A 17677-nucleotide genomic window follows, 5' to 3' on the forward strand; every position below is an offset into this window, starting at 1 on the left:
GGTTAGGTTAAGGGCCAATAAAGCAGATCTTGCTGGGGAGTCTGCTATAGACCCCCCAACCAAAGCAGTGAGGTGGAGGAAGCTTTCTACAAACAGTTGGGAGAAACCTCGCGGTCACTTGCCGTTGTTCTTGTGGGGGACTTGAACCTCCCGGGTATCTGCTGGGATCACAGCACAGCAGAGAGGGAACAGTCCAGGAGGTTCCTGGACTGTGTGGAGGATAACTTCCTCACACAACTGGTGAGGGATCCGACCAGGGAAGGTGCCCTCCTGGACCTGCTTCTTGTCAACAGGGAAGAGCTTCTGGGGGGGGAAAGGCTGGAGGCTGTCTAGGGTGCAGTGATCGTGAGATGATTGAGATTTCGATCCTTGGAGAAACAAAGAGAGGGGTTAGTAAAACTGCTACCTTGGTCTTCTGGAGGGCAAACTCTGACCTGTTCAAAAGACTGTCTGACAAAATCCCTTGGGAGGGTGCCCTGAAGGATATGGGAGACCAGGAAGGCTGGACACGCTTCAAGAGAGAAGTCTGAAAGGCACAGGAGGTGGCTGTTCCCGTGTGCTGGAAAACAAGCAGGCGGGGAAGGAGATCGGCCTGGCTAAACAGGGACCTCTGGCTGGATCTCAAAAACAAAAGGAGAATCTATGACCTTCAGAAGAGGGGGCAGGTCTCATATGAAGACTATAAAGATGTAGTGAAGCTATGCAGGGAGAACATTAGGAGAGTCAAAGCACAGCTACAGCACAACCTGGCTACACCTGTTAAGGATAATAAAAAATGTTTCTGTAAATTCATTAACAACAAAAGGAGGATTAGCTAAAATCTTCCTCCTTTATTGAATGCAGAGGGAAACAGTAACTAAGGATGAGGAAAAGGCTGAGGTGCTCAACACCTACTTTGCCTCAGTCTCTAGCAGTGGCACTGGCTGTTCCCTGGACACCCAGCCTTATGAGCTGGGAGATGGGGAGGGGAAGTAGTAGAATGAGGTCAGCACAACTAAAGAGAAAGTAGTCAGAGACCTGCTACACCACTTGGATGCACACAAGTCTGTGGGACCGGATGGGTTACACCCAAGGGTGCTGAAAGAGTTTGCAGATGTGCTCACCAAGCCACTGTCCCTGATTTACCTGAAGTCACGGTTAACTGGGGAGGCCCCATTGGACTGGAGGGTGGCAAATGTGACACCCATCTACAGGAGAGTCAGAAAGGAGGAACCAGGAAACTATAGACCTGTCAGTCTGACCTCGGTGCCATGGAGCAGGTCATCTCGAGTGCCATTACAAGTCATATAATGGACAAGCAGGGGATCAGGCCCAGTCAGCATGGGTTTATGAAAGGCAGGACCTGCCTGACAAACCTGATCTCCTTCAATGACAAAATGACCCGACTATTGGACGAGGGAAAAGCTGTGGATATTGTCTACCTGGATTTTCAGAAAGCATTCGACACAGTTCCCCATAAAATTCTCACAGAAAAACTGGCTACTCATGGCCTGGATGAGCGAACAGTCTGCAGGGTCAAGCACTGGCTGGCTGGCTAGTCCCAGAGAGTGGTGGTCAACGAGATTAAATCCAGCTGGCGGCCGGTCACAAGTGGTGTTCCGCAGGGCTCGGTGTTGGGACCATTTCTGTTCAACATCTTTATTGATGATCTTGATAAAGACACAGAGTGTATCATCAGTGAGTTCACAGATGACACCAAGTTAACTGGGAGTGTTTATCTGCGTGAGGACAGGGAGGCTCTGCAGAGAGACTTGGATAGATTGGATCGGTGGCCAACGTTAACGGGATGAGCTTCCACAAGGCCAAGTGCCAGGTCCTGCACTTGGGCCACAACAACCCCCTGCATGGCTGCAGGCTGGGGGAGGTGTGGCTGGAGAGCTGTGTGGAAGAGAAGGCTCTGGGGGTTCTCATTGACAAGCAGATGAACATGAGCCAGCAGTGTGCCCGGGTGGCCAAGAAAGCCAACGGCATCCTGGCTTGTATTGGAAATAGTGTGACCAGCAGAAGTAGGGAGGTGACAGTCCCCCTGTGCTCTGCACTGGTGAGGCCACACCTGGAGTGTTGTGTCCAGTTTTGGGCACCTCAATGTGAGAGAGATCTCGAGGTGCTGGAGCGAGTACAGAGGAGGGCAACAAAGCTGGTGAAGGGCCTGGAGAATAAATCCTATGAGGAGCGATTGAAGGAGCTGGGACTGTTCAGCTTGAGGAAAAGGCTGAGGGGAGACCTCATCACTCTCTACAACTACCTGAAAGGACATTGTAGAGAGGCTGGTGCTGGTCTCTTCTCACAGGTGATTAGTGACAGAACAAGGGGGAATGGCTTTAAACTGCAACAGGGGAGGTTCAGACTGGACATTAGGAAAAAAATTTTCACAGAAAGAGTGGTCAGACAGTAGAATAGGCTGCCCAGGGAGGTGGTGGAGTCACCATCCCTGGATGTGTTTAAGGGTCGTTTAGATGAGATGTTGGGGGATATGGTGTAGGGGAGAACTTTGTAGAGTCGGGCTGATGGTTGGACTCGATGATCCCAAGGGTCTTTTCCAACCTGAATGATTCTGTGATTCTGTGACCTCCCTTTTAATTCAAGTAGTGAAATAACAGAACTAGAGATAAACCCCCAATACAAGTGAGGACTAAATTTTACTAATAAGCTAGGAAACAGATTAAATGTTTATAATTTTTATATTATGGTAAATTCATATTATGGCAGTGGCTAGGACTGTCACCGTTCTACCACAGAGATGGACTACAGCATATTGTCCTTACCCTGACCTCCACCTCAGCAAATGAGGCACAGAGATACTTCCTTCCTGAAGATCACAGGAAGCACAACCTTGCTGTCTGAAATAACCTCTGAATCAGAAGATTACTCCATTTCCTTCAGCCATTTTAGTAACATCAGAACATCAATATAAAGTTACGGTACAAGAAGGTTTCACCTCAAGAAGACAGACCCTTCTCACATTACTGAGACTCCAAGAAGCAGTTACATTTGTTTTGCAACTGTATATCCTAGTACCCCTACAAAACTGTAGGAGATTTCAATATAATTTTATCAGTGAAGTTCCTCAGAAATTAACATATGAAATCCAAAGCTTTCACAGATGTTAATGTCCTGAAAGTTTCATTATGATCACTGTTAACAAGGCCCCCAAATTTTACTAGTGAATTTCCGCATCAAAACTAATGACTGCTGATGGAACTTGAAAATAAGTTTAAAAGACATCATATTTTCATTAGACTCAATTATGTAAGGAAAAAACATTAGATTTTTGGGGAAGCAACTGAACAGAAAGATAAACTGATCCATGGATTATTAAGTGCAATTTAGAATAACTAGAAATGAAGTTGCAGAGTCAGTATTTGCAGTGTGCCACTGGGAAACAGTTTGGTGTTTATACTATATATTAATTTCCTGGAAAAGAAAAAAGAAACATAAGTTAAAGCTTTTGCCTTCGATAAAACACTTCAGAGTCAGAATCCATCACTGAAGGTGGGGCAGGAAACTCAACATCATCCCAGGCATTGATCCAGCCCTAAATGAGATCTTGGGCCAAGACCACCTACAGCACCTTGGCATGATTTCTGCTTCAGTACCCACCAAACTAAGAAGCATGTTATTACAGTATAGGAATTAAGTTCCCCTAGAGCAGACACTTTTAGAATGTTTCTGGCTAAAAAAGTATTATAAGTGACCTCAAAATGAATCTGATGCCACAGCTTTTGAAAAGAGGACATTTTGCCGTGGACCATCTGATGTTAATCACACCATTACAAAAAGTAAAGTGAAGTTCAACCAACAACACCAGCCTTGAAGCTCCCTTGCTAATGGAACAGGTGAATTCAGCGTATCATATAGGGAACAAATTCCTTTGGAGTGATTGGGCAGACAACCTGTTCTGTAACAGCTCTGTGCCTCAGAGGGAAAAGACAGGTGGAAGCAGATGAGAATAAGAGTCAGATCTATGTCAGCTGTAACATCCCTTCATGAATATGGACATTGATACACAAAGGCTCAAAAAAATAAAGGCATGATCACTGGGATGCAAATTTAAAGATTGTTCAACCTAAATTACTAGCTAATTTGTGATCCTGATCTCTCTTCCTTTAAAGCCAACCTTCAACTGACTAGAAATACATTGAGGCTATAAAACCTTCCTAATATTTCCATCATAACAGATAATATTTACAAGGGAAGTTTCAGTTTTGAGAATTTTGTTTCAAGTAATTTTACTGAAGATTCCTGACCAGCTCTGTCCACAAACTCTTTCTTAGAAGTAACCACAAGAAACCAGAACAGGTACAGCAAAAGCCTTCATAATCACACAACAAAAGGTTCTTCACTTGTCATCTCACTATGGCATTAGGCTGGCATTTTATCCTTTTGTTCAGCTTTCATTCTTTAGTGTTAAAAAACCATCAAATACAACAGTTACACCTTGAATAATTTTTCCCTTGGTTTCTATACTCAAGGCAGAAAGCAATAAAAGCCTTGTCTCTTCTCCACTGCCAAAACTAACAACCCCAGAAATGTATCTACAAGTAACCAAATTCAAACTCACTACAGTTATCATGAGCTATGCACATCCATCCAACAACAAAATCAAGACTAAACAGCTGAGTGGAGTTTTTTTTCATTTTCACAATTTCTTCTGTCAGTATTTCTCATTTCAGACTAGATTACATATCTATCTTCTTAGCAATGCACAGGGATCATAAGGAAAATCAGTGATCTTGGAATCACAATTCCACACTCACTTCTTAATTGAAAGGAACTTAATGCAGACTTCATGTCTGCTCAGCTCCCTTTGGTCTCCACTGTGGATGGGAAACAGCAAAGCTCCACATACCTCAATATTCTCCTTCTTTGGATGTCTTTTACATCTTCTTCCCAAAGAAAATCATACGGAAAGGCTTTCCCTACTGTGCCTGAACAAATGACCCAGAAACTTTTATACTCATGTAAGCCATAAAGGTTTTTATATTCATGCCAGATGAAAAAAAGGCACATTTTACCAGATCATATTCCTGCCCTTAACATCCACCCTTTAATATGAAAAAAAATAAATAAATAATTTGACCTTCAAGCAGAAAAGAAAAATTATGTAGTTGCCATGTAAGAGAGTATTTGGACAATGCTTTTGTGTTCAAAATGTTCAAGAGGTATTAGTGCCAGGGCCCTTACAGTGTAAGGAAAACCACCGAAAAGTATATTCAGATGTCCTGAATGCTTCTGTTGTAGACAATAACATTTGTTTACTTTTAATACTCAATATATTGATCTTTTGTTTCCAACACTACAATAAATGTCATAATTAGGCCACAGAATTGCTGCTGCTCAGACAAACTGTTCCCATGGAGCCTGCTAAACTGCTGTAAAAACAACTATATATAACTTGTTTTACGGGGCAGAGGGAAAGTCATGCAATCTATTACTCTAGTCATTAAAGATAAAATCATAAAAGTAAAGGATTGAGTCTAACACAACCCATGTATTTTGAGTCATGATCCTCTCCAAACTCCAGAAGTTTTGTTGGCTTGTTTACTGCCCAAAAACAAGAGTCACTCTCCTCACCTGAGACCACAGTTCTTGCAGTGGCCTCACTAATAATCTGTGTCAGTGAGCTCTACGGGCTGGCTTTATAAAAAGGAATTAAAAAGAAGGCAAAGGGGGTGGGTGGTTGAGGGTGGAAATCACATTCACTGGTTTTGGACCTGTCATCATCTACTGTTGTCCTGTGGTGCATTGGTACCTAGGAGCTCCAAACACATAGAAGGTCCTTATGGTCTAGATGTTTGATGCACATCCCTCCAAAGATACTCCAACTGTATGAAGTTCCTTCAAGAAAATATGTGAAAAATGCAAAGTCAAAATAAAGGTTAATTCATCCCTCCTAACAGCACACTCAGACAAAGTGCAACAAGTGCACAGAATATCAGTTGTGACTGGTGAGGTAATGGCTTCATCACCTCTAGTATATCTAGAGGCAACACCTGTTTTAGTTATGTGAATGAATAAGCTTCTCATTGTCCAGCTGAGATTTGCACCTTGAAGATCTGTCCCATGCAGCTCATCCACAAAAGGATAACTGAAACAGAAACCAACTGGCACAGGAAGATCAGATGAAGATTAATCTTCCAGACAATAGTGGTTTTCTATCTGTCTGTTGACAAATTTGGGTGTTTTTGACTCCCTACTATTTCAGATGTTCAAGTAGAAGCTCTGGCTAAGAGTCCAGCTAGTTTTCCTCTGTGGTTGGTAAAAAAGGTGTGACCCTTCCTTTTGTAGAGCAGACCTTTTCACACTAATGTTAGACTACTAAGCACATTCTATGAGAGCTCACTTGAGGGCTGCAGAGAAACCAAAGTGCTGTTAACTTTGGCCTCCTCTCCACCTTTGTTCCTTCATTCTCAAAATAGAGCAGTTTTCCATACTGATGTATTTCTTTTGTACTACCAAGTCTTAGTGCTCCAGGGAGAGGTGGAGAGGTTGTGCAATGTAGAGACAAAGGCAGGTTTCCACATAGTAAAAATACTTTCAGGCTATGTAAAAGTACAGCTTGAAGCCTCATAAAGTGTCCTCATGCACTAAATGCTAGGCAAACAATGAGAGACGCCTTGAGTCTCCCAAAACACTTCTGCTCTAAGATAAAATACACAGGTCCTAACTTTGAAAAAGGAAAAAGGTCACACAACCTCCAACATAAATGTAATAGGAAGACTCTCTCTTGGGATAGGACTTGAGTGATGGAAGCAAGTGTTCAGAGCCTATTAATACCAAATATAAATAAGCTGTTGTGATATTAATAACTTTTAAAAGCCTTGTTTACTCTGATTGTAGAGCACAAGTGGAGATAGATGACAAAGGGAGGGAACACTAGTGAAAGAGTACCAAATTCCAGGTACCCAATGTAATAAGCTTTTAACAGCCCTCTGCCAGGAAAAAAGGGAAAATGAGAGATTAAAAAATACATTTGCAATTTTTGCATGGGCTTACGTTCTGCACTATAAAAATGCTTAGAACTGTCCCACAGAACCAATTTCTCTAGCTCCTTCCAGCTAATAGAGCTTTGTACCCAGGTACAAAACTTCAATCACTGCACCACCAGAAAAGCTGTCAGTCCTCTCCAAAGTGAATTCCCTAGCATACAAATGCTGACTCTACTCCTAGTTTTTAGTGTTAGCATGTTTCAGTTTTGTGCCAAGGATCCACTTAACAGAACTGGGCCAAAGTGATTCTTTCACATGCTGCAAGTATGTGTTCTGAAATCTTGTGATGTGTACATTTCCTCATCTAGTTATATTTCCTTCTTTCACCTTGAATCTGTCAGTAATATCTTTGAAACCACTGTGACTATATGAGAATCCTGCCTTCAGGGTATATAAAAATATTCTGGAGCAATAGATACTGGGTTCTAGCTCTCACTCTTATTCTAAAAGTGATTTATACTAAAGCTTCTGAAAAAAACTCCAAGTGGTATGAAAAAGATGCTATGAAGATAGGATAAAAGAAATTCGTTATATGAAACTGTCCTAACTTAAAAACAACTATTTCAGGCAAAGCATCTTACATGTCTAACATGTTGTTGGAACTTTGGAAAGGTCTGCATATATTTTACAGCACATCAGTGATAAAAATCACTGTTTTTTAAAATATAACACCAGTAGTAACAGAAATTGCCATACTGCTCAATGTTGTTAGGAGCTGCATATTCTACAAAGATGATCAGTTCTGGTGATTCAAAGCTCAAAAAAAGTAACAGAAAAATAACATTTGATAGCAATCACTTTCCAAAACTAATTTCATATTTGCCTTTTTGCTTCTGAACAGTAGTATTGAATCAGACTGGTATAGCTGATTTTTCTGAAGTTTCTGATGGAAACCTGACCTCATGCTAGAAAACCTGAAGTTTGTGTGATTACCCATTAAAACTAGATTGAATGACCTTTAAAGTAATAACTAGAACTTCATGAGCATGATGAAGACTACCTTTACACCGGTGAAATCTGATGCTGATAGTCCTGTCTTTTACAATGAATCTCAATGCCTCTCACTTTTGCAGGGGGAGGAAAAAGTGACAGTCTGATTCAGCAGCAATTACTATTAAGCATCTTGGGAAAAAAAACTTCAAATATCCTCATAAATAAAAATGCACTCACGGCTTCTTCATTTTCCCTTACAGCGAGATGGAACAATATTTTCAATGTTCCTTTTTTAATTCAGTACTTGCTGCATCAGAGATATGATCAAATTAAACTAGTGAGACCGAAAAGCACTACCAGTACCACAGAATACCTTAGGTAACACGGTTTGCTTACAAACCTTACACTCTCCAAAACACAGTGCTGATAGTTCACAAAACATGAGTTTGGTTAGCGAAGCTTTGCTACAAGGACAAGGAGCAGCAGAATAATGCAGAAGAATAACATAAAGAAAACAAAGAACCAAAATAGGTTACTTCATAATGAAAAAATACTACTTCCATCTTTGTCCTCTTATCTAAGCTGGCAGCAGATGACATCAACAGCACATAAGGGGCACAGGAAAAATGGAAGTGGAAAAGGGAGCCGTCAGATTCACTGGGAATGTCCTTTCACACATTTTCAGTGTAGGATTTACAGTGAGATTCTGTGGGTAAAACACTATGCGAGTCTGCAAGGCTCTTATCTCACCTAAAATGTACATAGTGAGGAACACCCTTGTGTTGCATCTCCAAGCACTTTACACACCAGAAGAGATGATGTCTAAATGCCACTTCCAACCCAAAATTTTACGATTCTGTGATTTCCAGATAAAAGATAGTCCTGTAAGGCACTGAATGTCAAATGAACAGAGCTGATATTAATTTCTGGTTCTATCATAAAAACACACTAAAGAGTTGGGAAAACCCAACACCTAATTTCAGTTCACTGCCTGTAAGAAGCTGCTAGTGCTTTTTTTTTTTTCCTTCCAGTCTTCAAATGGTCTTCCATTTCACTCTTATTTTTGGGAGCACAAACTCTCTTATCTCTGGGTATGGCTATAGCTATAGCAGCAGCTGGATAAAGAAAGCAGAACTGGAATTCAAGAAGCTCATCTGGTAGTGATGCCAGTCCACATGACCTGGCAGAGATCAGCTTAAAGGCAGCTCAGTTACAGCATCCTGCACGTGCTGCACCTCAGTTAGCACAAGCAGCAGCAGGCTGCATTGTTGATGCTCCTACCCCATAGCCTGGAAATGTATCCTCTCGCTCTGGCTTGGCCTTGCACTGCCCGCAGTGCTGAGTATGGACGATGCTACTGCAACAGTGAGGCATGAAGTGGTTTGTAAGCTTCAGGTTTTCAAAGCAGTACTGGCTGGCCTAACATTATTGCCAGCAAAATCAATGACAAACCCTTCTCCATGACATTTAAGAAAACACTGCTATTATTAGAGAAATTCCAGTGGCAATCAGATCTCCCTGGTATCTTTAGTAACTCTGAGACATCGCTATGAGCACTAAAAAAATCCCCCCCTACCCTGCATGCAGGCTTTTTGTTCACAAAATTAGTGAGAACATTATTTAGAGCTCCACATACTGAAATTCTTTTGTAGAAAGACAAGAGGCTTATTTCATCTGTAACGTCTGAAACTAATCCCATAAGAAGAACTACCAATTCAGTCTTCATTAATCTCTGAAGAATTTAAAACTATTTTTTAAAGTTAAAATTAAATATTAGTTCATTTCTAACTAGTCTTCTGATCTAGTGAAAACAATCACAGAAACCAACAAGATGCTTGACATTTCTAAAGAAAGGGAGTTTTGACAACTGGTTCATGTCACACAGGATTGTGAAAGTATGAAAATGCACATTTCTGCCACTGTCTGCCAGTCCTTTATTTAAAAAAGGTATTTAAATAATAAACTTTAAGACCGATCACATGAAGAAGAAATTTCCATTTGAAGTTTCTGGTTATCCCAAAGGTTTTGGTGACTGACCAAGACCTGCACCTTAATATGCATCACCACCAGTGAGAGCTACAGGCCCTTGGCATGTTTGAAAAGCCAGACATAAGACAGCTGAATTTGGATGCCAAAATATAGATACCCACAGCTGCCGGGTGATAATTACTGTCAGGACTGCTAGTTCAAACGCAGGCCAAAGCCAGGGAAGGAATCACAGGGAGTATTCTCACACATACCTTAGCACCTTCCTTGTCATATACTACAGTTATGATTGTAAAAAAAAGGGGGGAGTTCATGCATGTTGCTTGGGACTTGTTTATTAGAAAGTCTAGCTCTGTCAAGAGCCAGCATTCTCAGCAGTAGAAGGCTAACAGCCATCAATACAGGCGCAAACCCGAGCTGACAGGCTCGGCCTTCACTTTAAAGGAGGAAGGGGACACCTGCGCCCTCGCCAAAATGCCCGCTGTCCCAGCCACCGGAGGAGGCCGCTTCCAGCAGAGCCAGTCGCGATCAGCACAGCACCAGCACCCCCAGCAGCCTCCCGCCCCACGCCGACGGGTTGCGGCTGCTGCCGGCCCGGGAACTCCGCCCGCGGCGCTCCCCGCCAGGCCGGCGCTGCGGGGCACCGTCCGGTGGGCCGCTCCCCGTCGCGGGGCCACCGGCGAAATGCCCGCTCCAGCGCTCAGGCGATCCCCACCGGAGCCCGGCAGCGGGAGGCCCGGCCCGGGGCACCCCTCCCCACCGCGCCGGCGGGTGCCGGTCGGTCAGCGCCGGGCCGCCCCTTCCCCCGCCCGCCGCAGGTGCCTTCCGGCGGCCCGGCCCGCGGGCCAGCGGTGCCCCCCGCCATGGCGGCGGCCCGCAGGCAGCCCTACCTGCGAGAGCCGGCCGGCCGGCGGCCAGCAGCAGCGCCAGCAGCAGTACCGGGGCGGCGGGCACGCCGGCCCCCCGCCCGCCCGCCATGCCGCTGCCGCGGCGGGCCCGGAGCCACGGCCCGACCGAGCACCACCGCCGCCAGCGGGCCCGGGGCGGGGCGGGGCGCGGCTGGGGAGCGGCGGGACGGTGTCGCCGCCCCGGCCGAGCTGGCGGCTCCCGCGGCGGCCCGGGCCGCCCGCCGCCCCGGGACGGCCTCCTGCCTCCCTCCTCACGGCGCAGCTACTCCCGCGTCCCGCCCCCCCGCTCCAGAAACACCGGCCTGGGACGGGAGAGCGGGCAGCGCGCCTCCCCGCGCCCCGGGCCGCCCCGCTGGGACAGCGGCAGCCGCCCGACCCGCCCCGGCGGCTGCGTCGCCGGTGGCGGTTTCCTCCGGCGCCGCGCAGGGGCGGCGCAGGGCGCCAGCCTCGTACACGGCGGTTCCGTCGGCCGCCGGCTCGCCCGTGCGGCCCGGCCAGGGTCGGGGTCTTTCAGCCGCGTCTTAACCACCTCGGAGGACGGGGGTGACAGCGCGCCCCTGGGCCGCCCGCCCCCGGGGAGGGGGGCACGGCTGTCCTTCCGTCCCTGCGTCAGGCGCGAACCGGGCCGGTGTCGCCGCCGCCCGAGCCCGGCCACTCGGCGAGGGGTCCCCAGCGCCCGCCGTCCCCAGCAGGCGCGGCCCGCACGGCCTTTGCGTAGTGTGCACTAACGGACGAGCCGTACCTCCGAGACAAAGCCTTTGGGGCGTCAAGTGAGAGGAATATAACCACTACAGAACGTAAAGCAGGCAAATTTCTGCATTTGGCACCTCATCTTTGATGCCCAGTGCTCGGAAGCACAAGGTTTTTGCTAGAAAATGTTCTAAAGAGCACACTTCAACCACTCGTGTGTAAGCTACTTATCGTACTTAAAGCATGCAGACATGCCTTCAGTTACATACATCTTCCGTGCCAGGAGCAGCCCTGCAGTCATAAAATTTTCTCTGATGTTATCAGCTGGCTGGGAGCATTGCAACATGCCTCAACAGGTCAGTTGTTTTTTTAACTTGCTACTCCCTTACACACAGGGCTGGAATTTGTGACTTGAAACCTGACACTAAGCAAGCAGAATAAGTAAAGAAGATAATTCTCCAAAACTGCAGGAAGAAAGAATGGTGATGGCATGAACCTCTTTGATGGGTCAGCTCTGGTTCTTCTCTTCCTTTGAGGTTTGCAGACATCATTTAGTCTAGATTTTCATTAGCAATTTCTAGCAGGCTTTGCTGTCTTTACATTTTTAGAACGATGTACATGGCGGGAGGGTGGATCTGTGCCCAGAAAGGAATCAAAGGGAGTGATCTCCATCCAGATAGCACTTAACAGCTTTATTAAATATCTCAAAGGCAGAGGCCTAATGACGTTTGTTCTCTTGAGACTGGCATTCAAAGAAGACTTGTGAAAAGCTGGAGAAGAAATTGTAAAAAACCCATCAGTCTAAGGTGTGAACAAGAAGGGCAAAAAAAAGGATTTACTATGGAGTAACAATCAGTAATACAAGTGAGCCTGGAAAAGCAGACCTCCAGGTGTGCAGCAGTGAAACTCTGCTGTGACAGGGAAGCCTGGGAAAAAAATCTTGCTTTTGCACCATTCACGTGTTGCACAGATCTTTCTTAACATATCCCCATCTAGGAGTATTTGGCTTCCCTAACCCTGGGCAGAGAAGTTTGCCATGAGAGTCCCTGGATATACCTCAAAAATACACAGCATCACTTGCACTGTAGGGCTTGGGAAGTAATATTCAAATCCACATCAGGAAAAAAATAGTGCGGCGAGATGTTTGGATGAGAGGCAGAAGGTAGGTACATGGGAGTAACCCATACCTACAGGGGTTTTGGACCTAAATACAGAGATAACGGGACTGGGAGCGCAAGAGCCCCGGTACTGCTTGCAGGTTCGGTGGTGCCACATGCAGGCTGCCATGCAAGTGAGGGCACTTCCATGGTGCACTGGGTGACCAGCTGGAGGTCTGAGTTCAGAGAAGAGGAAAACAAGTGAGTAATGTGGTCAGATAAACCACACTGGACACTGAGCTACCAAACTTCTGTGAAAAAGAATGAGACAATTTTTTAAGTACCTCATGATTCATGGTATAGGATGAAATTTGGGAATATGATGCATTTATTTTGGGGTATGTGAAACTTAAAATGTGTTCCATATTATGTCTACACCAATACATTCACAAAAATGTAATCAGTCCATTAATAAATTATATGTAACTCTAGTGAATAACTCAGCAGTTACTGAACCAATATTTAAGCAACGTGATCTTTTTCTTAGTATACTCATTTCAAAATTACCTCTCATACAAAGAAAGGCTATCCACCCTGACACGGGAGAAGGGACTGACAGAGGTGGGATTGTTCAGATCAGAGAAGAGAAGACTCAGATGGATCTCATCAGTGTCTATGAACAGGTGGTGGGTACATGTGAAGAAAAGGGACTGCTTAGATGTATCCAATGAAAAGACAAGAAGTAATGGGCATGAAATGAAATACAGGAATTTTAATATAAACACAAAAAATACTTTTCACATTGGGATGGTCAGGCACTGAAACAGGTTGCCCAGACAGGCTGTGGGGTCTCCAGCCTTGTTAATATTCAAAACTTGACAGGACACAGCCCTGAGGGGGGTGACCCTACCTTCAGGAGAGGGGTTGGACTGGGCTATCTCCAGAGGTGCCTTCCTACCTCAACTGTTCTATGATGCTGTGACTCAGACAGAAATGTCCATGGTCATTTAAAACAAACATTAAAAGACTTCTGAGAAGAGAAAGGCTACATCTTGAGAAAGGCCTAAATGGCTTATAAATTTAGGCCACATTTTCTTAAGTCACTCAGGAGTTTCCCAGCATGAGTCCAACTTGCTTTCAGCAGGACTTAGGTTTTTTAAGAAATATAAATCTGAAAATTTTTTTGTGTACTTCCTGGGGGGCGGGGGGGGGGGGGGGGGGGATGGTGTGTTTCTAATAATCTTTGGCTTTTATTACTCAAGGTTTTCTTATGTCTTGAAAGCATAACAGGACTTCTTTCCTAAACAAAAAATCCTGGTCATGTGATCAGACAGGCAGAAATCCAGTATGTAAAATGTTCTAGTTTGTGTTCATTTTTCCTCCTCTGGTTCCTCTATGCCGGCTACATATCCAGTAGTTGACCTCAGTGCTGAGTACTTCTGTGCAAATGTGAAAAATCATTCAACTTGTTGACAGATTCTTTCCTATTAATGATGGAGATCTGTTTGTTAACATCTGACAGCCTATCAGTCTATTGGTTAAAACAGAATGCATGGTGTTACTGACCACTATAATAAACCACACATCAGTTTCTTTTTATTTGATTTGGTTGGAGAAAGGCTCCACTGAGAAGAAAGAAGTTTCATGTGGTACTACAAACCACTTCAGAGATTAGTTTCTATTCAATTTTCAACCAGCCATACTCTTTGTAAATTGCTGCTGCAGCTAAGACTTCCTTAGGGTTCCCGTAGGCTTTCAACCAATTAAAACAAACAAACAAACAAACAAACCCCAAACCAAAAATAACAAAAAAATCCTCCCCACATGTTTTGAAACAACTTCTGTCATATTTCTTTTGTTTGAGTTAAGTTACACTGAAATTACTGTTGTGGGTAAGTAACAAACACTCAGAAGACATGCCTGAATAATTTTGATGGGAAAGAATGAATACTGGTGGCAAGTGGTCAGTTAAGGTCCTGTGCTTATAATGTAAAGATTTCCAGCTAAATAGAAGAAATTAATAGCCTTTAGATAAAGCAGTAGTAACCCAACATTTATTGCATTAAAATGACGTTTTAATTTGACATCCTAATTTTAATTTAACACTGTTTCAGATGGCGAATATACAATTTGGATTTCCTATGCTGCTGAGGGGCAGCATAGTGGAACAAAGCTTCTTAACATCTCAGATATAAATAAGAAATTACGGATGTATTCTCTGTAATCTTCATGGAAAGCAAACACAAACCTGCAGTGGTCCATACAGATCCCCAGAGAGCCTGTCTGTAATGACACTAGAGGGAGTCCTGATGCTGCAGGAAATCTTCCCCCTAACAATTTCTTAAGTAAATAGTGCCTTATAAATGAAAATGTTGTTGAAATAGAGCTTCTGGGGAAAATGAAGGAGCCATTCAATTCAGATGAGATCAAACAGTATTCAAGTTCTAAATTCCAAGTCTTCCAACGATTCATTAAGCCAGCCAAGAGTGAATGAAAAAAAGGACATTGTTAATAGGACTTTATTTTTTCAGTACAGAGGATATTTAAAGTCAGCATTCCAAATGGAGTAAAAGAATCTCTCACATTATTGTTCTGGTAATTTAAATTACAAGGGCCCCGTTCTACAAAATCTATGCTCTTTTTGTGATCCCTCATTGAAGACTTAAAAGTGAGACCATGTGGTCCTGAATTTGCAAGTTAGACAACTGATTTTTTATTGAAGTCAATGACATCTGTCAATGCTCAGCACCTTGAACTTCAATCTACACATTTGCAATATAAAAAGGTTTCCCGAAAGTGCATAGGTGCATCTCATAAGTTACTGTAGGATGCTGTTCCATACATGTTCCTAAACTACTTTAACAATTCTGAATTTTGTAGGTATCTAAAAGAGAAATTCACATGCACTCAGGACTTGCAGTCCTCAGTGGCTCAGATAGTTTATCCTGTGCCACTGGGATTGGGAATACTGTGCTGTGCGTGGGAGATCATAACATGCAAGCCTAAAGCAAGACAAGACTTTATGCTCTGAATGGAGAAGGCAGATGGCACTGGCATTCATGAGGGATCCAAATTTGTTCCCACTGGTGGCCTATGTCTCAAACCAAGACCTCTTAGTCTGCTTCAGGTATTCACCATACAAACCCTGTCCCTTCCAAGATACCACAGAAAGAGTGCTCAGCTCTTGCTCCTCTCCTGATGTTGGGTGAGCTGTATCAGAGCACTCTGAGATTGTGTTCATGAACAGGTCATCCATGAAACTAAAATACTCCTCTTTTTTCAGCCAGAGTGGCATAGCCTGAGGGACCACAGCTGCTACTAGAAGGAAGAAGTTTGGCTGTTGGAGGACCCAGAGGAGACACGAGTGGGATGACACTGGTGGGTAGTGGTGACCTTTACCTGCACGGCAACAGCATGCCTTTGAGAATAAGCTGCTAAGTGGCAGTCCTTACTGGGCTGCTCATGTGGCCAGCCTGATGGAGATCCCAGTACAATGTTATGACAGCAAGAGAAGTATCACAGCCTTGTAGGCAAGCCAGATACTGCATTTTCTCCCTGGAGCTATTCATAGGGTGAATGTTTAGGCATGCTTCTCCTCCTATTTTTTAGCCTGTGGATGGTAAGGCCCACCTGCTGTCCGCACGTTCGTGTCTGAATTGTCATGGCTGCTCAATTACACTACTAAAGGCTGCTCTTTCTGCTAAAGCAATACAGTTTTAGAAAAGACATGCCATGAAGAAGCATGAGTATATATTATAATGCTACCATGGTGTAAACTCTGCTTTATTCCCTATAGGATATTTGCTAGCAAACGTAAAATGTTCTGCATGTAGTCTCTCCAAGTCACAGATCAACTTCTCATCATTTCTTAGCAACACAATTCCTTAATTTACAGAATATAATAATGAGTATATTAGCTTGCATATTAAGTGTTATTGAAATCAGACTATGACTATTAAAACAAAGGAGGCAAGTGCACCAAACAATGCAGTAGCCTTAGCTTGTATTATTTCAGCTTGTTCAGTTTCAGTATGTGGAGATTTATTTCTTTATCCTGGGTATTTACTGATACACTTACATGCAAGAGTCTAAACTGTCACACTGGCCTTAAAAGAAATAATAATTTGCCCCAGGTTCCGTGTAAGTGTTGCAGTTTAGTGTTCTCTCTTCTGCAAATCTGTACACAAGTCTCAGGTCATTTCTTTCAAGGGAACCTATTTAAAACTTTCAACTCCAGAAGCTTTCCTCAGAGATAATCTGCCAGAACTGGGTATCTTGAACCAGATCTTCATCCCCATCTGCCAAAGCAAAACAACTGTCAGTCAGCCAAAAGCCCATCAAAGAAAAAACAGAAACACAACTGCAGCAAAACTATGCAATTTATCTTAGCACACGGAGGAGGCTGGAATCTGGCTTTTGTACAGGTCAAAGGAGGGAGTGGAGCTTGAAGAGATGGTGCTGAAGAAAATGCTTTCATGTCCCTGGCTTCAGTGTGCTGAAAGGGAAAAGAAACTCCCCAGAGAGGGCCCCACTTCAAGGGCAGTAGCATGTGGTGTCCCTCAAGACATCTGCAGAACTTAAGTTCTTAGGTTTTAGTGAAAAATATAACCTTATTCCATGGCATGGCTGATTTAGAGACTGTATAGGGATCAGAAACCGCAGCAGCACATTTACAAGCAATATATGTCAGAATGCTGAATAAAAATAGTGAAATAGAAAAAAACCTTTCATACAGTTCTAAGTTTGGGGTGGTTTGATATACTTTGCTTCACTGATTTATGCAGTTTTACTAATCCTTTTTGGCTTCAGCAAAAATGCCACTAATGATTTTTATGCAACTTCATGATTGTTGTTTGTAACTCAGTCCCCTTTTGTTAGACCCTTATTGTCTAGGAAAATCATTTCTATTCATCCACAATGATCTGGTTTTCTCATTTGCCTGTGCAAGCAGTTCAGATTCTTCCAAAATATAGCACCTCTTTCTTTCACCAAGGGAGTGCTGAATTCGTGAGAACTGTCCTCAGCGTCATTTTTATTACTCTGAGCATCTGGTGCTTTCTCATGTGCTGCCTTT

General features: G+C 43.9%; 2 protein-coding genes across 2 annotated transcripts in view; one reads left to right on the top strand and one right to left on the bottom strand.

The window, feature by feature from the left end:
• The window catches only part of LOC141973506 (chondroitin sulfate proteoglycan 4-like), a 43462-nt gene extending 32561 nt beyond the window's left edge, over window positions 1-10901 (bottom strand). The window contains exon 1 of the mRNA XM_074932172.1: window positions 10799-10901. Coding sequence (XP_074788273.1) covers window positions 10799-10886 — 88 coding nt within the window. The 5' untranslated portion in view covers window positions 10887-10901. The remainder of the gene's footprint in view (window positions 1-10798) is intronic.
• SNX18 (sorting nexin 18) overlaps window positions 1-15932 on the top strand; it is a 155846-nt gene extending 139914 nt beyond the window's left edge. Inside the window, exon 2 of the mRNA XM_074932470.1 lies at window positions 15887-15932. Within this exon, the coding sequence (XP_074788571.1) occupies window positions 15887-15900 (14 nt within the window). The 3' untranslated portion in view covers window positions 15901-15932. The remainder of the gene's footprint in view (window positions 1-15886) is intronic.
• Window positions 15933-17677: the final 1745 nt, after the last annotated feature.

The sequence above is a fragment of the Athene noctua genome, chromosome Z (genome assembly GCF_965140245.1).
Source record: "Athene noctua chromosome Z, bAthNoc1.hap1.1, whole genome shotgun sequence".
Lineage (NCBI taxonomy): Eukaryota > Metazoa > Chordata > Aves > Strigiformes > Strigidae > Athene > Athene noctua.